The sequence below is a fragment of the Myxocyprinus asiaticus genome, chromosome 22 (assembly GCF_019703515.2).
Source record: "Myxocyprinus asiaticus isolate MX2 ecotype Aquarium Trade chromosome 22, UBuf_Myxa_2, whole genome shotgun sequence".
Lineage (NCBI taxonomy): Eukaryota > Metazoa > Chordata > Actinopteri > Cypriniformes > Catostomidae > Myxocyprinus > Myxocyprinus asiaticus.
Genome location: NC_059365.1, coordinates 7,713,678 through 7,737,211, shown reverse-complemented (window position 1 = coordinate 7,737,211; position 23,534 = coordinate 7,713,678). Strand labels below are relative to the sequence as shown.

The window sequence follows — 23,534 nt, the reverse complement described above, 5'->3', positions numbered from 1 at the left end:
GTCTATCTGTTTTCTCCAGCATCTTCACAAGGTCCTTTGCTGTTGTTCTGGGATTGATTTGCACTTTTTGCACTAAACTACATTCATCTCTAGGAGACAGAATGCATCTCCTTCCTGAGCGGTATTATGGCCATGTGGTCCCATGGTGTTTATACTTGTGTACTATTGTTTGTACAGATGAATGTGGTACCTTCAGGCATTTGGAAATTGCTCCCAAGGACGAACCAGACTTGTGGAGATCCACAATTTTTTTAACTGAGGTCTTGGCTGATTTCTTTTGATTTTCCCATGATGTCAAGCAAAAAGGCACTGAGTTTGAAGGTAGGCCATAAATTACATCCACAGGTACACCTCCAATTCAGTACACCTCCTATCAGAAGCTAATTGGCTAATTGTCTGAAGGTTTGAAATCATTTTCTGGAATTTTTCCAGCTGTTTAAAGGCACAGGTAACTTAGTGTATGTAAACTTCTGACCCACTGGAATTGTGATATGGTCAATTAAAAGTGAAACAATCTGTCTGTAAGCAATTGTTGGAAAAATTACTTGTGTCATGCACAAAGTAGCTGTCCTAAACGACTTTCCAAAACTATAGTTTGCTAATATTAAATCTGTGGAGTGGTTAAAAAATTTGTTTTAATGACTTCAACCTAAGTGTATGTAAACTTCTGACTTCAGCTGTATACTGCAACATAACATAATCAGTCTAGCTACTCATCAATAAGCCAAACACATAGCCAAACTTAAAGCTGAAGTATATAATTCTGCGACAGTAGCGCCACCAAACAAAAATAAACAATGTTTTAAAAACAGCTATCCGAATATGCCACCTCGTCTGCTGTTGTTCAAAGAGTCAGAGAGTCCCGCCCCCAACTCACACCATTGGTTGAGTAACATTGTTGGAGCCGGGACTAAGCGGGTTGCTAAAAACAAACAGGAATTTTAATAGCACCACAGAGACACAGTGTTTACAGTTTTCGAGAAAATTAACCTCTGAATGGCTTACTTCTAGTTGTCTCTGCATAATAAGCTGGGATAGAAGAAAGTATTTTAACACTGAAAAAGTTACATACTTCAGCTTTAATATGGAGGATTAAATTAAAGGAATGTTCTGTGTTAAATACGAGTTAAGCTCAATTGACAGCATTTGTGGCATAATATTGACTGCTACAAAAAAAATTTAGACTAGTCCCTGCTTTTCTTAAAAAAGTTACAGTAAGGCACTTACAGTACAATTTAATTGAATAGGGCCAGACCATAAATGGTAAAATATACTTTGCTTAAAAAGTATAGCCACAAGATGTAAACATTATACGTGTTAACAATCAACATTATGCCTCAAATACTGTCAAATGAGTTTAACTTCTCTTAATCCCGGAACATTTCTTTAAAATGTAATATTTAATTCTGCTATTAATATGATTTTCTGGAATATTTATTTTTTTTAATTATTAACTCATGCCCAGATTTTATGCTTCCTAAAACACTTTTACTCTTCACAATAAAAAAATTAATTAAAAAAAATGGATTGCATTTAATATATAATATATTGTCATAAATATTCTTTCATAGGAACATAGGCCTATAATATCAAATAAGCCAGGATTTTGATATCTTTAGGCTAATGTAAAACTATTTAGTACAAATTTTATTGAAAGGAATATTTCTTCAATAAAAGTTAAGCTCAATCCACATAATTTTGTGCATAATGTTAATAACCACAAAAAATAATTTTGACTCGCCCCTTGTGGCTACAGTAAGGGACATGGATGGGGTTGGTCTATAAATGCTACAATATGCTACAATACATAACGTAATTTTTTTGTTTTTGTGGAAATCAACATTATACTGCAAATGCTATTAATTAAGCTTAACTTGTTTTGAACCTGGAATATTCCTTTAAAGAATTCTCTCAGAAGCAGATTGTTTTTATTACAAAAAGAAAAACCATATGTTTACACAGACTGAAAAATTGTTGCCCTAACTTTTTAGTTTCCAAAACTGTATGTAGCTTTATTTCAAAACTAAAAGAGTAATAAAAAGCAACCAATTGTATCTTTTATTGGTAAAGTGATTCAAGATTTTGGGGTCAGAACCGTCGAGCATAAATCAATTCATTACCGCTCAAAGCACAAAGACGCTCTCTTTTTTAACGAAAACAGGCAAAATGTTAGACAATCACTTATGCCAACTCTCAAACTGTTTTCTTAATCTCACTGAAGCAACGCGACTCATTTGTACACCCTAGGGCTGTACAAAGGAAGTATGATTTATATTTTTCTCAGGCCGCATGACACAATGACAGCTTACCCGAGGGCTGAATTTCACTCTCGCTGGATGCAGTACAGGAAATTAGCCTAAATCCCTCGAAGCCCCAGAGTTCAGGCACATTTCACATGTACAATACTGTCTGTTCACACCTCGCCCCTCTTTAAGAGCTGGATGTCTTGACTAAACAGACATACTATTGGAAACGGTCGCACTAGGCAACTCAAGAAACACACAAGGCAGCGAGTTACTAGTTGGGGCAGATCATGACAGGTTAAGTGATGATAATCGCTCCCCATTCACATGCATGCATCACCTGCTATGTACTGCACAGAGCACAAAATCCCTAAAACAGAGAGAGAGAGAGAGAGAGAGAATGGAGTCAAATGGCTCCTGTTTGCAGATGATCTAGTGCTGCTGTCGCCCACAAAAGAGGGTCTACAGCAGCATCTAGAACTACTGCACAATTTCTGCCGAACATGGGCCCTGTCAGTTAACCCCAAAAAGACAAAAATAATGATATTTTGAAAAATATGTTTGCCAAGAGCAACACCATAACTTCAAGATAGACAACATGACCTTAGAACACACTCAGAAATACACATACCAACATCAGCAACACAGTAAACTTCAACAAGGCTGTGAATGACCTGAGAGACAAGGCACGAAGATCTTTTTACGCCCTTAAGAAAAATATCAAAACTGACATACCAATCAGAATCTGGCTAAAAATAATTCAATCGGTTATAGAACCCATTACACTCTATGGATGTGAAGTCTGGGGCCACTCACAAACCAAGAGTTCACCAAATGGGACAAACACCCAATATAGACCCTGCAGGCAGAATTCTGCAAAAATATATTGTGAGTACAACGAAAAACACCTAATAATGCATGCAAATAGGGCCATTAAATTCCATGCCCACCTAAAAAATAGTGATACACAAACCCTGCACCACAAAGCCCTAAGATACAAAGAGCTGACCTCAGAGAGAAACCCCATTAGCTAGTTGGTCTTAGAGCAGACTTAACTACCTAAAACATGTCCAGCTAAACCCCAGAACAAAACCCCAGCTAGACCAAATCAAATTATTAAAACACAAAAAGAAAAATATCTAAAACATTGGACAGAAGCAACAGCTCAACAAAGTAAATTGGAATGCTATCATGTACAGACTCAGTGAACTTAACCTTGCCATAGAGATGGGCAGACACAGACAGACCTGGTTACCCAAAGAAGGCTGTGCCCCCACTGCACACAAAATGAAGTGGAAACAGAACTGCACTTTTTTAACAACATGCCCTAGTTATGCACAAATTAGGGAAAACATTTTTTTCCCCAATTCACAACCCATCACAAAGACTTTAATCGGAAACATCACACGGACAAACCTTCATACCTACTTGGAGAAACCCCAGCATGCTCAAACCTGGCATCAAGATATGTCAAAGGACAATTACCAGACAATAAATGAAACACTGTGCCACATGCATAAAATAGAAAACATAGCATAACAAACTGCTTTATTTACACTTTTTACTATTTCTTTATTTTATTGTATTTTTACATTGTTTTCTTTAACTGCATGTATATGTTTGTAAATGTATGTACAGTATATTTAATGTTACTATGCTTTGGCAATGTAAAGCTTTTCTTTTACCATGCCAATCAAGCTATTTACATTTACGCATTTGGCAGACGCTTTTAGAGAGAGAGAGAGAGAGAGAAGGACAGATATAAGATAGTGGAAGTAAAAAATTACTTCATTTTTAAGTTAAAGGTTTTATTACTTTTTTATATTTTTTTTATTATTTTAATTATTTATTTACTAATACAAATGAATTAATAATACTATTGTAATGAACTATGAAACCATAGCAATTAATACAAAATTAATAAATAATTGCAATGCAGTATTTAATTATAAAATCAACAAAGTCTGGGTTGAAGTTTAATAATTCATTTTTATGTAAACATATTTCATTTTTTTTAAATTAAATTATTTTTGTTAACTTCAATTATTAATACAAAGTAATTAACACTACTAATATAATGAATTCCTTACACTAAAAAAGCATAGCAATTAATATGAAATTAATATATAATTATAATGTAGTATTTAATAATAAAATTAACACAGTCTGGACTGAATAAAAATGTATTTTAAAATTACTTAATTTTTAAGAAAAATATTTCTTTACTATTTATTATTAAATTGATTTATTAAATTGTATTAATACAAATTAATAATTCTACTACTGTAATGAATTCCTTACACTAAAAACCAGAGCAATTACTATACAGTTAATAAATATGTTATATTTAATGATAAGATATACTTAATTTTAGTACATATTTTTAGTTTTAAAAATATGGAATCACTTTATATCATTAATTATTTTTTATAAAATTTATTTAATTGTGGTATTTAATATGACACAGAATGATTACCATAATCATGTACCATGGTATTTGAACTTAGGTACTATAGTATATGTCCAAAACCATGATACTTTTTTGTAAGTGATTTTTATTGTTGTGAAAGAGGATATCTATTCTTAAATAGTGTCATTTAATTAACTGGTTTTGGATCTGTTCATAGTTTTTCAGTTGAGTGTGTTTTTTATTTTTTTGTTGTTGTTTTTTTTTTTTTTTTTGACAATTTTATTGATTCCAAAAATAAAAAATACAAACACAACATAACAAATAGAATCAATTATTAACATTAGGAATCTAGGAATCTTAAAATGTTGAACCAAATTGTCAAAAGATCTCAGTCCTCCACTCTCATATAGGACACCAAGTGTAGTAACCCCCCTCCCAATCCACTCTGACCAACAGAAAGGGGACTTATTAATGTGAAATTTAGGGTTCAGCCATATGCTTGAGGCAACACTTAAATAAATGTCTGAATTAAACACTCTGGACACTTTCGTCCAAACCAGGTGCAGAGGCTTTGCAATGGCAAAATAGGGGCAAGAACTTCCTGTTCAATAACAAACCAGGGAGGGGCTCTCTCAGGTGGAAGCGACCAATGAGCCAAATGTCTGAGACCGAGCACGTAATAATAAAACAAAATCTTGGGTAGGCCTAACCCACCTTTGTCAATCAGCCTATGTGACTTATTAAAATGTAACCTGGGACGCTTACCATTCCAAATGAAGGAATTCATTACGCTATCAAATTGCTTAAAATAAGAGAGGGGGACATCTACAGGGAGAGACTGCAGCAGGTAGTTACATTTTGGAATGCAGTTCATTTTAATAACATTAACCTTCCCAATCATGGATAAATGTAATGAAGCCCACCTGCCCACATCGCTCGAAAATCTTTTTATTAGAGGCTCAAAATTAACTCTAACTAAATCACACAAATTTGCTGGGAATAAAATGCCCAAATACTTAATGCCCTGTTTGGGCCACTGGAAGGCACCCGGCTGAAAACCGTTACTGGGCAGTAGGCTGTCAAAGCCAAAGCTTTGGATTTAGACTAATTAACTCTGTCAGTTGAGTGTGTTTTATATGTAGTATGAAATATGAAGACTCATCATTTGGTCTTATGAGTTTGTGTCAAACTTTGGGGGATTTGATGATGTGATTCAGTGGCCTCTGACACATAGTTTCCAAATGTTCATGTTGGTAATGTATTAGTCTCTTGACAGGCATTACATCTAAATTTTCCTCTCCGTTTACCCTGCCTCACTGCAAATAACTCAACATCACAGTAATTTCCATTTATTCCAATTCTGTAATGCAAAACACAAAGAGCGTATTTTTTTTGAGTGTTTCAGCTAGAATAACATGGCAATTATGGCCTGATGTCACTGCTTGTATTCGGGTTGGTGGCTGCCATGTTGTGTGTCAGATGGTGATTCATTGCACGTGTTGAACTCTTTGATGTGGTACTTTGGTGTCATGTTTGCTAACATACTACCTTGATGATGTTATTTCTTCTGTGGTTATTGAATGACAGTTTCAGGGTTTTTTTCACTATGAGCTTTTGTGTGTGGCATGTTTGCGAAATTTTACTCTTTTGTCACTGTATTTATGTTTGCTACCTATTTTGCTTTCCACAAAAGTCTTAAGACTACTTATGTATAGTGGAATGTGGTTGCTGTAATTCATAAACAGTGTCTTTTTCTTAAAAAGCTAACTGCACTAACTAGATTTGTGCATTTTCTTATGAGTGCTTGCCTGTGCAAAAGTCCCCATCCTAGGGTGTTGAGGGTGGATGCCAGGGCGTTGCTATGCAGTTGCTAGGTTATTTTTAAAATGACTTGGGTCCCTCCTTCAAAGCAAGTCTAAGAGTTTTTTTCCCCCCACTTTTTTCACTTGTCATTTTTCATCCTGTTCCTCAAACAATGCTAACTTATGATATCTAAACACTGTGTATGTCAAAAATAGTATGAGTAGCATGGTAGTTTGCTATTCCAAACATAGCGAGTTCACACTGTCCCTCAGATTCAATGTTATCCTAATGACAGAATTACACAATTGTATGTCTTTTAATGAAGCACATAATGTGTCCTGTACATCTGTACAACACAATCAAGCCACTTTTCAATCTTTCCAGTGCTTCGACAAACTTCTTAAGCCAAACATATGTAACCAAGCATGCAATTACGGCCATTTCAGGGGTTTGTCAAGCTGAAGTTAACCATATGAAACTTTACGCCCAACCACATCTTGATTTGAAGTGATGCAATGAAACTCGCACAACCACTGTTCAGAAGATATTTAGTTTTGGTGAGCACTTGGAATGTTGCTTGTCTATAGGTCATCCAGTTTTAGTGTTATAGGCCTACTTGCCGTTTAAGAATTTAGTTGTTGAAATCTGCACAGCTTCAACCCAAAAGATGGAGGTGGGGAAAGGTGAGCCCTTGCCAACATGATAGCCTGTTTCTCTGCATATGGATGGCTAATGAGTTCCAGGTGTGCATGCCATTATCTGAGATGTACAGTACATAGTATAACATCCATACTGCACAGTCCCTTAAAGGGATAGTTCACTAAAAAATGTAAGGGTTTAATACACGTTAAGCTCAACCAACAGCATTTGTGGCATAATGTTGATTACCACAAAAATTATTTCGACTCTTTCCTCCTTTTCTTTAAAAAAAAAAAAAAGAATTAAAAATCAAGGTTACAGTTAGGCATTTATAATAGAAGTGAATGGGGCCAATTTATTGAGGGTTTAGAGGCAGAAATATGAAGCTTATAATTTTTTTTTAAACACTTCTATAAAAACACATTCATTCTTCTGTTAAAACGTATGTATTTTTTAGTTGTAAAGATGTTGAAATAGTTTTTACAGTCATTTTTGGGTTTTAAGGTTTACGGCGTTGTGTCATCATGTCCACCAAGTTGGATATAACTTTACACAGAAAATCATGTTAACACATATACAGTACATCTTGTGGCTATACTTTTGAAATGGTGTGAATTTGAACATTTACATATTTGCCCAATTCACTTCCATTGTAAGTACCTCGTTGTAATCCAAACATTTGCTTTTTTTAAACTTTAGGACAAGTTTCATAATTATTTTATTTACAAACCCTTATGCTCAGTGGTGTTCACAGAAGGGGGGCAGCAGGGGCTCAAGCCCCTGCCCCTTTCATGCCCAAATCTAAAGGTGACCTTGGTTGTCTAGACAATTAGGGAAAATCTAATGATAATAATAAAAAACAAATTAAATAAAAGTAAAATCTCCTTAATAATCTCGCAATAATGGTAATAATGTGTCAATATGAGATTTCCTTGTAAATCACAGAAGCATTAAAGATTAATTAGGCTGAAGTGCCTTTAACAGCGCACGCTACAGCAAATCAGACCATCATAGTGGCGTGGTCTCAGATAAGTAACTGTTCAGATAGAAAAATCCACCCTATGTATTGTACTGCAAGTACTTAAAAATAATACAAATATAATACTTGATTGCTATGGCATTTCTGAAATCACACACTTGCAGTGTAGTGCATATTTATTATAAGGGGAGCAGCTGCCATGGTAACTATTCAGAACCATGGTTTTACTATCTTGATACCATAATTTTACCATGATTCCACCACATTAAAATAATTATAAGGTCCTAAATATTAATGCCAAAATATAGTAAAATAATATAGTAAAAGTGATTTTCTTGCAGCGAGTAGTATTGGGCTGGTCATGTGATACTAACATGGCAGCCCCCATGTACGGACCCCTTCCATGTAGAATAAAACAGCTTTTATAAGGTTACTGATATGACTGGAGTCTTTATTTTAATGTGAGTGGTCATGATTTCCTTCATATATTGCAAAATTAAAATTCATGTCTTTAGGAGGAAATTCACTTCACTTTTTTAATGAGGAAAAAATTACTGAGTGCACCTTTAACTCTATTCCTTAGAGTGATACAAACAGTAAAGTGTCCAAGTGCTAATGGTGTGAGCTATCAGCACTCTTGGAACGCCTCTCGTCCAATCAGATTCAAGGACTGGAACTAACTGTTGTATATAATAATAACATATGCAGTGGTGGCCAAAATATTGGCACCCCTGGTAAATAGAAAAAAATCTGCATTGTTTATCCTTTTGATCTTTCATTCAAACAAATCACAAAAATCTAACCTTTAATTGAAGTAAAACAATTGAAACAGGGGAAATATCTCATTATTAAATGAATATTTTTCTCCAAAATGCATTGGCCATAATTATTGGCATTGCAATCTAAATACTTCTAAATACATCTTCTCTTATAATGCCTAATGAGGTTGGAGAACACATGGCAAAGGATCTGAGACCATTCCTCCATACAGAATCTCTACAGATCCTTCAAATTCAGAGGTCAATGTTGGTGGACTCTCCTCTTCAGTTCACCCCACAAATTTTCTATGGGGTTCAGTTCAGGGGACTGGGATGGCCATGGCAGAACCTTGATTTTGTGGTCAGTGAAACATGTTTATGTTGATTTTGATGTTTGTTTTGGATCATTGTCCTGCTGGAAGATCCAACCAGGGCCCATTGTAAGCTTTCTGGCAGAGGCAGAGTCCAAGATGCCATGTATCCGAACAAGATATCCAGGACCTCTGGCAGAAAAACAGCCCCACAACATTAATGATCCAGCACCACATTTAACCGTGGGCATTGGGTACTTCTTCATCTCTGTGTGTGCCAAACCCATCTCTGGTGTTTGCTGCCAAAAAGCTCTTTTTTTGTTTCTTCTGACCAAAGAACCCGGTCGCATTTGAAGTTCCAGTAGTGTCTGGCAAGCTGAAGACGCATGAGTTTGTTGTTGGATGAGAGCAGAGGCTTTATTTCTTGAAACCCTCCCAAACAACTTGTGGTGATGTAGGTGATGTCTAATTTATTTTTTTTTTTTTTTTAGACTTTCTGACCCAACTAATTTCTGCAGTTCTCCAGCTGTGATCCTTGGAGATTCTTTGGCCACTTGAACCATCCTCCTCACTGTACGTGGACACATACGTACATTTCCAGGCCAATTCTTAAGATCTCCAGTTGATTGGAACTTGTTAATTATTGCCCTGATGGTGGAAATGGGCATTTTCAATGCTTTGGCTATTTTCTTATGGCCACTTCCCATTTTGTGAAGCTCAACAACCTTTTGCCGCACATCAGAACTATATTCTTTAGTCTAACCCACTGTGATTGATGATTAAGGGAATTTGGCCTGTGTGTTACCTCATATTTATACCCCTGTGAAACAGGAAGTCATGGCTGAACAATTTCATGTTCCTAGTTACACAGGTGCACTAAAAGTTTTAAATATGAATTGGAACATACTTCAGATATATTTTACTCATAAGAATTTCTAGGGGTGCCAATAATTGTGGCCAACATGTTTTGGAGAAAAATATTTATTTAATAATAAGATATTTCCCCTCTTTCAATTGTTTTACTTCAATTAAAGTTTAGATTTTTGTGAATTTTTTTAATTAAAGATCAAAAGGATAAACAATGCAGATTTTTTCACAGCCTTCTTTGCTCATATTTACCAAGGGTGCCAATATTTTTGGCCACCACTGTATAATATATACCATCAGTACCCTTTTTTTCCTTCCGTTCCTGCCCCTGCTAAGGTCTGTGCATGCCACTGCTTATGCTCTTCCACACTCATATGATATCTTTTGTTCTATGGAACACAAGAGGCGATGTTAGGTTGAATGTTTGCTTCAGTCACTGTATACTTTCATTGCATTCACAAAAGATGCAAAGATACAAAGTGAATGGTGACTGAGGTTAAAATTCTGCCTAACATCTCCTTTTGTGTTCCACGGAGGAAAGAAAGTCATATGAGTTTGAAACAACATAAGGGTGTGTAAATGATGACAGCCTTTTTATTTGGGGGTGGGGGGGAGCTATCCCTTTTAGCTCCCCCTACAGGCCTCTAAATCCAAACACTCCCCTTCACAAAACTAATTCAGTGCTGTCATTGTTTTGGAGTTTCACAAACAGTTGAAGGCTTCAAACTAGGTCTGTGCTCACCGGTAGAGGTTTTTTTTGTTTTTGTTTTTTTGAGTTTCCTTTGCATTCCAAAGAGGTGAGAAGCCTGGAAACTTAACTGCCTCCAACGACTTTTTTCCTTCAGTTGTAGTAATTGTGGGATGTGATTATTGTAAACACACACACACACACACACACACACACACACACACACACACACACACACACACACACACAGTGCTCTATACAAAAGTACAGCACCACATCAGGAGAAAACAGCAACCAGATGTGCTATTACTAGAATGAACAGTAACTGCGCAGAGGAAACAGAGACTATTAAAGGTAGAATGAGAAGAAGTGTAATATTAAGTGATGCGTAAGTGCACAGCAAATCACTGTAAGATCACATTTATGATATGCACCATCTTCGGTGAGTTAGGAGAAATTATCCACTTCCTTGGTCAGTGTGCCTCTTGTATTTTTTTAACAGTAATAAGCTACTTTTAAATTATTATTATTATTATTATTATTTTTTTTTAAGAAAATGTGAGTACCGCTTACCCGTAAGTTCCAAACCCATATGACTGTCTTTCTTCTGTAAAACACAAAAGCCATACAATAGCCGTGGATTGCATCACTTTAAAGCTTAAAAACACTTAGAAGTGTCATAAAAGTAGTCAATGCAATTTGTGTGTAATATGTGTCATAAAAGACTTTTGAAGGCATACGATCATGTTATTAGTCGTTCCTCACTCTCTAATTAAATCATTGGGCAATTTCATTAGTGTATTACGGACTGGGCTAATGGGGCTAGTGTCCAGGGGCCCTTGACTGTAAGGTCTCATGGCCCATCAACTTTGAAATCAAATGTTTAATATACACTAAAATATGTGGGCCCCACAGCTTATACAAGGCCCCTTCTATAGGGCCCTGTGACTATGAGGGCCAGCCCTGTTATAGCACCCTTTTGCCTTCTTGTTTCTAATTAAAAAAAATGTAGCCACTCTTTAACCCAATGATGGTGTGCATATAATATTTGATACATGACTTTCTAAAGCCTCTACATCATCAGCATGATCAAAACTTTGCTAAAAACCTGCCGTATGCAATGTACTAGATTTTTTTACTCCTCCTGGTGAAAGTTTCCATGTTCTTACTTGTAATATAATTTCCAAAATGGCTACCTTCATATTGTGATGCACTCATCTGTTCATTGTGAAATATTTGCTGATTTTGATCAAGTAGAATTAACAATATTGTTACTGATATTTCAAATTTAATAGTTACTGAATTGAAGCAACATGTGCGTACTTAACATTTCATTATTTTATAGGAAAACTGGTTTAAATATGTTTTAAAAAAATTGAATTTTCTGACTATTATTTCATAAGTTAGGTTTATAGGGTCAAGCTTTATGCTTTGAATAAAAATGCTGTCAAACAAAAACATTTACTATACTATTCATTGCTACAACAGCATGTTTGCCCTACATTACAAAAAATAACTGGGCTTAGGTGGTTGGGAAAAATTAAATATTAATATTTTATTTTGTGAGGTACAAAAGTACTGATTAAACTAGATACGTAAAGTTTTTCAAGACAAACTATAATGTTGGTTTGACAAAACCTTTGAAAAAAAAAGTCTAAAGTAGTTTTAAATGCTTGAAGTTAGACATTTTTACAGGTCTTACAGTAAGAGTAAGAAAGAAAGAAAGAAGAGAGCATCTTATAGCAGATTAAAGGGCTTGTGTGTTTTGAAGTTTGAAATCACTAACATTCAAAAAGAGACTCACTCATTTGAACATTCTGCCAATGTAATGTAGTCTAGGGGATTTTGGCATAAAGTATGATGGGAGAATAATAATGGTAGCCAAGCTGTAGGGTCACTGCAAACAGAATTTACAATAAAAATGAACGAAAGACCACTATTTTTGATCCCCACACCTTTCAGCCCATCGAAGCTCTCACAATGGAGGGTAAAGTCTTTGAAGGACACAGGATGTAAGGATGATCACTTCTAAATGGAATGCACCCCATCATTCAGATGAGTTAGAAAAGATATAGCAGCACGAGCCAGAACTGCCTGAACTCTTTGCCAAGTTTCAACAAACCCATTCGTAGATGCTGTAGGAGTCTATTTGTTAAATTCTTCAATATTTAAAGTGTTTGATGAAGTTAAAATATTTCATATTGTATTAATGCCCCTTTAAATATATGCACGTTTACACATTTATTACACATTTTCTTACATGCTCTTTTTTATTTATTTTTTTATTGTAGTATTTACAAGAATTTACATTGAGTATATATTATGTATAACAAATGTTAAAATGGTACCTTCTCTTTAAGAACAGTGGCTGTTCAGCAAATGTGTTTTGGTTGAGTGGTTTCTATACCACATCTGTGCTGTGTGTTTGAATTAATCTGACAGTAAATAACAGAACAGGTATTAAAGTAGACTTAAATCAGTGAAAACTGATTGCGTGGATCTCGACTTTAAATGATCATTTGACCGGGGGGCCCTAAAAGAAAATTGGCCCTCGGACCCTCGCTAGTCATAATCTGCCCCTGGGCAATTTATGTGTACAGAGCCCATATCAAATAGGGTGTCAATAACATCAAACATGCAAGAAACAATGAGGTTTAATGTTATTTACGTGTCACCTTATTTGATTTGGGCTCTGTCTATATGAGTTGATCAATGATTTAAGAGTTAGAACAAATTCCTAACCCTACAGTAACAATAGTAATAGTCATGCTTGCCTTACCAAACACGACTACTTATATTCACTCACACACTGGGTTGGGGAGTAGGCAAACGAATACATGTAATGGGATTACGTATTTAAAATACAAAATATAAGTAACTGTATTCCACTACACTTACAATTTAAATCATTAGTATTTAGAATACAGTTACATTCAAAAAGTATTTTGATTACTGAAGAGATTACTTTGCATTTTATTGTCATTTGTTTCATTTAATATTTATGACTATACAGTTGGAAAACATTTATCCATATAAATGATGCGATCCGAGGAGCATTTAAATGGAGGTGAAACATTTTCTTATGATCTGTTATTCATACAAGTTCATACTGTTGTGAGTGAAAAGGTGGATATGACATCACTGAGGATTTCCCTTGGGAGCTTAAAAGAAGAGCTACAAAATGTTTCTACAGCTTAACAAAAACAATTAGAAACACTTTGATAGATGAAACAAAAATCCAATAAATACATGATTACATGCCTTGTCAATGGTTTTTTTTTTATTTATTTTTTTAATATGTATACATTTACAGTATTTTTATTTATTTATTTATTTTTTACAAGAAATGCTAACCAATGTAGCCTTTAACATTGTATAGAAAGCTACAAATATATTTTCTGCCTCATTCTATGACCAGAATCCACATACGATCAGAAAAGGATGTCGTTGTGTACACACAACGGGGTTTTGAAGTTTGGAGCAGCAAAAATATTTAACCTTGTGTAAATTGTCATGTGAACATTTAGCATCATGCTAAGCTAAAATGCAATTTCTTGCCTAAGCATGCATCTGTTACCAGGCGTGATTATATTTTATAACTAATTCTATGAAAATAAATCGATGGAGCATAGCTTTTTTTCTCTTGTAGGACCTTGATTTTAGAGCAAAGATGTACTGCACAAATTTTATACTTAATGAGAATTAAATATTGTTTTTCTGTAAAAATAGCTAAAAAATCCTTAAAACAGGATACATTTACTTGAGTAGCAAAACTGCATTAGATATTTAGGCTTTTTTCCAGAGAATTATGTATATATATATATATATATATATATATATATATATATATATATATATATATATACACATACACACACACACACACACAAATGAATTTTCTTACTTTAGTTACTTGGTTATAGTCAAAACAAGTGAAAAAATTTGCCAGTGCTGAAGAAGTAATCCAAAGTATTTAGATTGCATTACAGACTTTAAGTAATCTGTAGCGGAATACTTTTTAAAAGTAACCTTCCCAACCCTGTTCACACATAGACATACCCCTTCTCTGCTTGCTTGCCATGCAACCAATGGCTGGGTAATTTAATGTAACATTCAAAAATCTACTTCATAATGCTTGTGGAGCAACAAGTACAAGAGGGGTATTTACAATCTTAACACTCCTTCCCGTTGCAATCCCAACGCTCTCGTTACCTTTTGAAAACTGTACAAGGTAAATGATTTCCAGCACCTCAAAATGCCTACAGGCACTCCAAGTATTTTATATTGTCTCAAAAACAGTCCTCATAAACCTAATAGCTGCCTACAGTACACTAGATGAACACTTGCCACAGCACTCAGTAAATTATAAGAGTTGTGACAGCCTCAAGTGTACAGTGAAAGAAGAGATGTTCCTACCTTAAGGGCCTCGAGTGATCAAAAGACTGCAGAGATTGTTCCAGTGTCATATCTGTCATGTTACACAAGCCACTATGAAAGATGACACAATTACATTGAGTGCACCTCCCTAAACATTAGTCTTTGATTAGTTTTAAGACAGTATGTCTCAAGGGGAAAGGACAGGCAAAGAGAACGGAAATTTGGCAAATGTTAACTGTAGTTTATGAATATCAGTAGGCAGTTTGTAACTGCTTGCTAGTGGTGAGCGTCACTAATACTATTGCTCATTCTAAGGCTTTTAAACAAACCAAACTCCATTACCGCATACTTTGAAAAAAGTTGACGTTAGGAAATGAAGGCCACAACCACACAAATGTTTTCATTGAGTAATGCATTCATGTGTGCTATGTTTACATTGTTCATCCACATTAGAACGGCGTTTTCCTCCACCAAAAAATGCAATGTTTCGAAAACGCTCTCCATTACCGCATACTTTGGAAAACGTTGACATTAGGGAGCTGAGGCCGCATCCATACTGAAACGTTTTCATTTAAAAAAGCATTATTTCCGTTACTTTTAAGGCTCTCATACATACTAGAACTGCGTTTTCTTCCACCAAAAATGCAGCATTTTGAAAACGCTCTCCATTACCGCATAGTTTGGAAAACTTTGACATTAGGAAACAGAGGCCACATCCACACTAAAACGTTTTTGTTTTAAAAAAGCATTATTTCTGCTGCATTAATGCCTCTCATACATACAAGAACTACGTTTTACTCCACCAAAAATAAAGCATTTCGAGAACGCTTTTCATAACCGCATACTTTTGAAAACATCGACATTAGGAAACAAAGGCCACATCTTTCCAAAATAAAACCCAAACAAACTCACCATTTTAATCATTATGAACAAGGTTTAAACACCTCAGTGAAATGGCATCAGCACGTTAGAAAAAAAGTGCTGCAGAGAACATATTAGATTTGATTAACAGCACACGCTGCTGACACAAGGCGAGTCATGCACAAAATAGCATTACTCACAAACCAATCAACAAAGGTCTGTGGATAATTACTACAATACATGGAAACATTAATGAAAACAAGAGCACAGATGTCCTTTGTTTTGCACAGGGAGGCAGCTTTAATGCATTGCACCATCAAAAGAGATTATATTACAGGTCAATGCATGTATATTCTCTCTGATGTTGATGATGGTTAAAATAATTCACCAGTAATTAGCCTGATGTGTTTTACTCAAAATATCTGCTGTTGCGCATCATAGCAAAGCCAGAAATAGCACAGCTTTGTGACATAAAATAATATTTTTAGTGTAATTAGCTGTATTGCTTTTGGACTGGATGTTATGTCATGGCGGGGGTCCCAGGGAGGACACGGAGGGGTACTTGTAGGCCGAGGGCAGTTTGAACACAGGCGTTTCCCATGCCGATTCCCTGCGGTAGGCAACATGGTGGGATGGACTCATCACAGGGTCCCGTAGACCACTGGAGAATTCCCTACTGCAAGAGATACTTCTCGTGTTACTCCAGGTGTCCATATTAAGATAGAATGGTTTTCCAAGATACAAGACAGTAGAGTCATTCTTTAGTGTAAGAAATACCTGACAGTGGTACTGAATGGCACTGAATGGCTACCCACAGTGCTCTGACTTGATACTCTGTGAGGATCGGTACCTAAATGGAGGAAACCATTCATTGCAGAACAAAGAATATACTAGACTGTATGAATGGATCTTTGATATCATTATGAAATGAGTGTGTATTCTGCTTTTAAGTTCTTGTAAACACCATCCAATTTTTCATGAGGAATTATAAATAAAAAATAGAACATACTACAACAAATACATCCTTTAGTATACACTGATGAGCCAAAATATTATGGCCACTCACAGGTGAAGCGAATAACTTTGATCATCTCCAAACAAGGCCACGTCAAGGTCTGGGTAGATTAGATGGTAAGTGAACAATCAGTTCTCGAAGTCAATGTGTTTAATGCAGGAGAAATGGGCAGGAGTAAAGACCTGAACTACTTTGATTAGGGCCAAATTGTTATGGCCAGACGACTGGGCCAGAGCATCTCTGAAACGGCAAGGATTGTGGGGTGCTCCCGGTCAGCAGTGGTGAGTACCTACCAACAGTGGTTTGTGGAGGGATCGACAGAAGGTCTATGTGGCACAAGTCACAGAAAATGTTAATGATGTTATGGGAGGAATGTGCCAAAACACACAGTGCATCGCACCCAGCTGCTTATGGGACTGCGTAGCTGCAGACCGGTCAGACTGCCCATGATGACCCCTGTCCACTGTTGAAAGCACCTACAATAGGCACACGAGCATCAGAACTGGACCTTGGAGCAGTGGAAGAAGGTTGCCTGGTCCGATGACTCCTGTTTTCTTTTAAATCACGTGGACGGCCGTGTACATGTGTGCCATTTACCTGCGGAAGTGATGGCACCAGGATGTACTGTGGGAAGATGACAAGCCGGTGGAGGGAGTGTAATGCTCTGGGCAATGTTCTGCTGGGAAACCCTGGGTCCGGCCATTCGTGTGTATGTCAATTTGATATGCGCCACCTAACTAAACATCGTTGCAGACCAGGTACATCCCTTCATGGCAATGATATTTTTCAGCAGGATAATGTGCCCTGCCACACTGCACACATTGTTTGGGAATGGTTTGAGGAACATGATGAAGAGTTCAAGGTGTTGCTTTGACCTCCAAATTCCCCCGATCTCAGTCCGATTGAGCATCTGTGGGATGTGCTGGACCAACAAGTCCGATCCATGCGGCTCCACCTCGCAACTTATAAGACCTTTCAAGGGTCTTGTAGAGTCCATGCCTCGGCAGGTCGGCGCTGTTTTGGCGGCACGCGGAGGACCAACAGCATATTAGGGAGGTGGTCATAATGTTTTGGCTCATCAGTGTATAGTGTACTACAGTTTATCCTTAGGTACATATATAGTGTTGGCAAACCTATGCGGCCATTCTGCTGTGGCCATCTACTCAATACATCTTGCTAGATGGAGAAAGAGAGATTTAGTTTAGTAAATGCAGGGAAAAGTGGCTTAAACATCAAAAACTCAAGCAGGTACCATTCATCGCTCATACAAGGAAAAGTATACAGAAAAATACAGGAAGTTTACTTTGTGAGAGAGCCCCCTGGTGTCAACTTCTATGCCTTCAGCTCTAAAATAGAACAGCCAAACAAATTACAATCACAAACCAAACAAACAGAAGCAAATTCATAGACATTTGTAGCAGCCACTAATGTAATAACTGCCAATAACGTAATACATTTTCCATTCTTAATGTAATAAAATTCAATAATGTAATAACTTATCAATAATGTAATAACATTTCTGAACCAATAACGTAATAACTTTTTGCCCATAATGTAATAAGTTCTTACATTATTGGATGGCTATTACATTATTTACTGGGTTAATAAAAAAATAATAAAAAATGTATTACATTATTGGCAGTTATTACATTAACGGTAGTTATTACATTATTGGCTGCTACAACAGTAAACATAGCATGTTTATGATTTTTCAAAGCAACCATATTACTGATGGCTGAATTGTATTTGAAGTTGGGTATAATTAGCTCTGTGTAGTTGATTACGCCTTAGTATTATGAATCAACTATTTAAAAAACAATCATGTTTCACTTTTAATCTAAAGTGCTTTTTGCCAGCCATTCTGGATAAAAATCTCTAAAAAATCTCTGGTCTCTCCATTTGGAGTTCAGTTTTCTCGAATCTTTTTTAAAACCTTTCTTAAAAGAGAGATAAGAATTGATCACACTCACAAGCTAGTCGTGGATATCTTTTGTGACATTGAAAGTGGAGACGAATACAGAATTTTTCTCGAAGACGGCACTGAGGTAAACAGAAAAACAGTCATTTGAAACACTATACAAACTCACAAAGACTACTCTATTTTTAGTTACCAATGTAAAAATAACTTAAACAGTCACCAACAATATTTTAACAATTTGGGCAATGATAGCACTGTGAGGTCATCTCTGAGGCTATAAACTATTTTAAAAGGTCAGTGCATAAATGTATCTATAAAGGGACAATTAAACAATGAAATGACGATTAGACCATATTTCTATGGTTGTACGAATGCAAAAATGTACCTCGTCTCAAGTGATTTGCTGGATGTAAATCTCGGTTAAACTGTGGTGTCAGTTGAGAACTGGAAGAAAAATGTTGAACTGAGAACCTGTTTACAGTAATCTACACTGAATTTTGTTTTATTTATTTATTTATTTATTTATTGTGGTGAAGTAAATATAGCAGAAAAAAATTAAGTATTTTCTACATTGAATAAGTTAAAGCGTAAACTTGTAAACATGTAAAAATTAATGCTCTAGCTTATTAAGTACACATTATTTATGATTGTTATCTTTACAATGCATCATGATGTACTAATGCTAAAGTAGAAAACCTTGTCATACTGTATTTATTAGCTTATTTGAGTAAAAAATGTACATTTTACTTCACTAGTGAAGTGTTCCCAGCTTGAATAATTAATGAGCTTGCATGGTTTCACTGTTTGCCAGTTGATTTGCACCGCTTTATTGTTGATTTCGTTGTTACGTATGGTAACTTTTTATTTTGTTAAGTCCGAAGCTCATTTTCTACTCAAAATTAGTCATTCATTATCAAAAAAATTATCTGTTGATTGTTACCGTCATTGTGTTTGTGTTTTTTTGCACCAAGTGTTGAAGTCTGCATGCACTGCTCAGGGTCTTGTTTCTTTTGCCATTAAAGCAAGGTGATGTTGTCTAATAGACTACATAGCATGCATTAAGCTTCCCTGTGGAAGGCTTGTGTGTGTCCTGTGGTACATGACTAAGTTAGTTAAAAACGCATTGAAATGTTAGTACACTTTTAAAAGCTTGGCATAATTTAGCACTACATTGCTTAAGTAAAATGCACAAACAAAGAGTGAGTAAAGTTTACTTGAAACTGAATATTGGAAAGTACATTTTACTTAGGAATTTCTAATTAAAGCCACCATGAATTGTGTGTAGCCTTTACTTGAAAATATGGTCTGTTAAATGTACTAGAAATTTCTGCGTGGAAATTAATTCCCAGGTTTTTTTTGTTTGTTTTTCTAAGTAAACCCCACTCCAAAAAATGTTTCAGTGTATGCTTCTACAGCTTTTCTGTTCATAAATTTACCATACAATGGCACCAAAAAGTATTTGGACACTGAAGCTACACTTAAAGGGGTCATGTCATGAGGAATAGAATTTTCCTTGATATTTTGACATATAAGAGGTCATTGTGCTCTAAAGACATACTGTATGTTTCAGAACTCAAAACTTTCCTCCCTAGCCCAAAAAGAGCATTTACGGTTGCCACCTTGCAAAAACTACTCGTTTTGAAATCAGCCCCATAGTGACGAGGAATGGGGTGTTTATTTGACTATTCCTGCCTCCACAACATATGTAATATTCGCTGTGAACTGATAGAGAGAACGGCTGAGGTACTCAAACTCTGAAAGTGGTACTATTGTTACTGTAGTTTGCTTTAAACCAACAAAATATTTAGATGTCATGTAAAGTCCCCAGACTTTGTTGTGTTCCTGGTTGTGGAAAAACTGAATCTCTGCATAGCCTGTTCTGAAGCATCCCAACATTAGGAATGAGGACTAACCTTTGTTTGGCACATTTCTCTAAGGATTCTATTGAGAACCATTATGATTATGAGCATTGCCACGTATATCGACACAACAGGAATGCTGGGGATTAACAAATGTAATACTACATTTGTTTCATCTGTCTGTGTAAGGAAATGTACAGTCAGCAGTTTTTGCCTCAAAATAAACCATGATCAGGACTTTAACACAGAGCGGATTGTGCTTATTACACGGTTACTTACCAAAGTAATACATAATTGCTCACGAAATATTAATGCGAGTTTAAAATATTTTAGAATGTTAGAAGAACGCGTAGAAAAGCTATGAGAAAGCTTTTAACATCCCATATTAATTTTTACAGTCATTCTTCAGACTATAGTTATATACATATATAATCTATTGGTGCGTTCAAGTCATGTCGGAATGATTGTAATTACAAGTTATATTTCCTATAAGGACATATAGCTATTAATGGTTGCCTAGACTGAGTGCTTTCAGGGGATTTTGTAAATCACTTGCACATTTTCATTCTTTCATTCTTGGGAGAGAAAAAATAACAGTTCCAAAAGTGTTATGTATCTATAAATATATGGATGTTTGTGCTTTAAAATGTTAACCAATTATAACACAGTGGGTGTGTATATTGAAGTCTTAAAGGGGACAGCACAGAAAACTACATGTTTCAGACAGAGGGCTAGAGACAGGGTGGAAAAAGGTCATTTAATACTATACTATGCCTAACATTACAAGTGAACCTTAAGGGAAAAAATGAAGTAAAAAAATATATATATGACCCCTTTAAAAATCTATGAATTTCCTTGCATTAGAAAACAAAATATCAAACCAAGTGGCCTCTGCAAACAAATTATGCTTGACCTTTTTTTTTTTTACTTCACTTTTCCCAGACAATTTTTAATTTTTAAAATACTACTTTTAAATCAACAAAAATCAAGGTGATGTTAAGTGGATGTATGAAGACAGTTTCACTCAAGTTCACACAGGTGTCCTAGCAGAGTAACCACAGGTGTAGTTCCACACATTAACTATGTTCCACTAGGTATGACAACCAGAACATGTACGAATACTTTAATATTTTGAACAGTTTTATCTATTGTTTTAAACCAAACAACCTTCTTTTTGTGCAATGTTTTGCTTGAAAAGTGTTCTTTTTCTATAATGAAATGCCACTTGGTATGATATTTTGTTATTTAATGCAATGACTAATAAGTGTGGTGTAAGTATTCAAATACTTTGTACGGACATTGTACTGTATACGGTGTGCTTATGCGCAACAATCTATTTAGACCTTTATGCAAAAATACCTTTGTTGTTGAAGAGTCATCTCTAACTTTGAAATGTAGGCATTCTGTTCTGCAATTTTTCTGCATAAAATAGAAAAATGTACAAATAACCCTAAATGCAAAACATTTGAATGCACTACAGTAATGAGCCATTATTCATCTTTACTTGGACATCTTCTGCATCTCTTGCTGCATTTTCAGTCCAGCCTCCTTCATTCTCTCCATCTGTGGTTACATAAATTAGTTTGTTTCAGGATACAGAGTTAATATGTGCATGTTCATCAAGAAGCACTTGACAAATGCATCAAAATGAGATCACCAGTAAGTCGTAACAGCCTCCAAATCTAAACCTTCTTTTAAAGCGATGTCCTCTGATTTTAACCATCACGGGATGGAAAACTCTCACCTTCTGCTGATTGTGGGCCATTAATCTTTTCTGGTGTCTTGCCTGGAATTGTGAGACCTAAACAGAAGGACAAATATGCCTATATTTCAGCATTTTATTCACATAGCTGCAATTGAATTCTTCTTTTAGATTGTACATAGTGTCGCTATGATTACTTTGCTTATCTCTGAAGAGTATTTGACTGCAACTACGTTGATATCTGAAAAAAGTGCCTGAACCTCTGACCTGCTCTGTGAAGATACAGCACAAAGATTAGTGCCTTTAAACATAATTTGTGTACTTAATAATTATAAGATAAATATAGGCAGTGATGAATCTCTGTAATGAACAAATCTCTTGTATCTTACTTTATCAGATAGTGGGCAGATCTGACACTTTGCTTGGCAAATAAGACACACTCCTTGTTGTCCTGTGGGGTAAAAAACACAGGATACACAAACTCTGTCGTACTTTATTATGTCCAGCAGAGGGATGTATATCCTTACTCATTATGTTCAATTCATGAACCATCAATGTTTTATCCATTTCTCTTTGTAATTCAATGCAAAGGGGTCGATTATTCCAATATAAATGATTGCCATTTATATCCAGTGTTAAAAATGCTAAGCTTAACTTAATATGTAATGTGACCTTATGCTGTATTTAGTAAATGAATACCTTTCTGAAAGCAAACATTACAGATGACATGACCGCAGTTTGTGACCGCCAGCTGACGGTCAGTTCCAGGAGACATGAAGCAGGAGTTACAGCAGATCCAGTAAGACATTATTCTGTGTTTGAGTACAACAACATGACTGTGGCTATGTTTTAAAGCCTAGTGAACTGCCAACCTAGACAGCATTTATAGGCACTGCACGTATCTGATGCTCCAAAAGTCTGCACATGCCTATGATGAAATGTGTTTTATTTATTTATTTATTTATTATTATTTTTATAACCTGTTTCTACAAACGGTTATTTAATGTCACAGATGGATAATTGGAAAAACATGCACAACTAAAAAGTTTTATAATCGTCATCAGACGTAACAAGGTCATGTGACTTTAGCTAGCTTGATAAAAA

At 35.6% G+C, this 23,534-nt stretch overlaps 1 protein-coding gene across 1 annotated transcript; it reads right to left on the bottom strand.

Annotated features, from left to right (window-relative positions):
* Nucleotides 1–16,461: 16,461 nt before the first annotated feature.
* On the bottom strand, nt 16,462–23,238 carry LOC127413168 (probable E3 SUMO-protein ligase RNF212). Its single transcript, XM_051650049.1, is given in 12 exon segments — nt 16,462–16,597; nt 16,714–16,786; nt 18,085–18,175; nt 18,255–18,297; nt 18,922–18,991; nt 19,255–19,313; nt 22,088–22,147; nt 22,233–22,291; nt 22,473–22,529; nt 22,628–22,702; nt 22,820–22,881; nt 23,130–23,238. Coding segments are annotated over 12 exon segments (894 nt in total).
* Between the last annotated feature and the right edge of the window lie 296 nt (nt 23,239–23,534).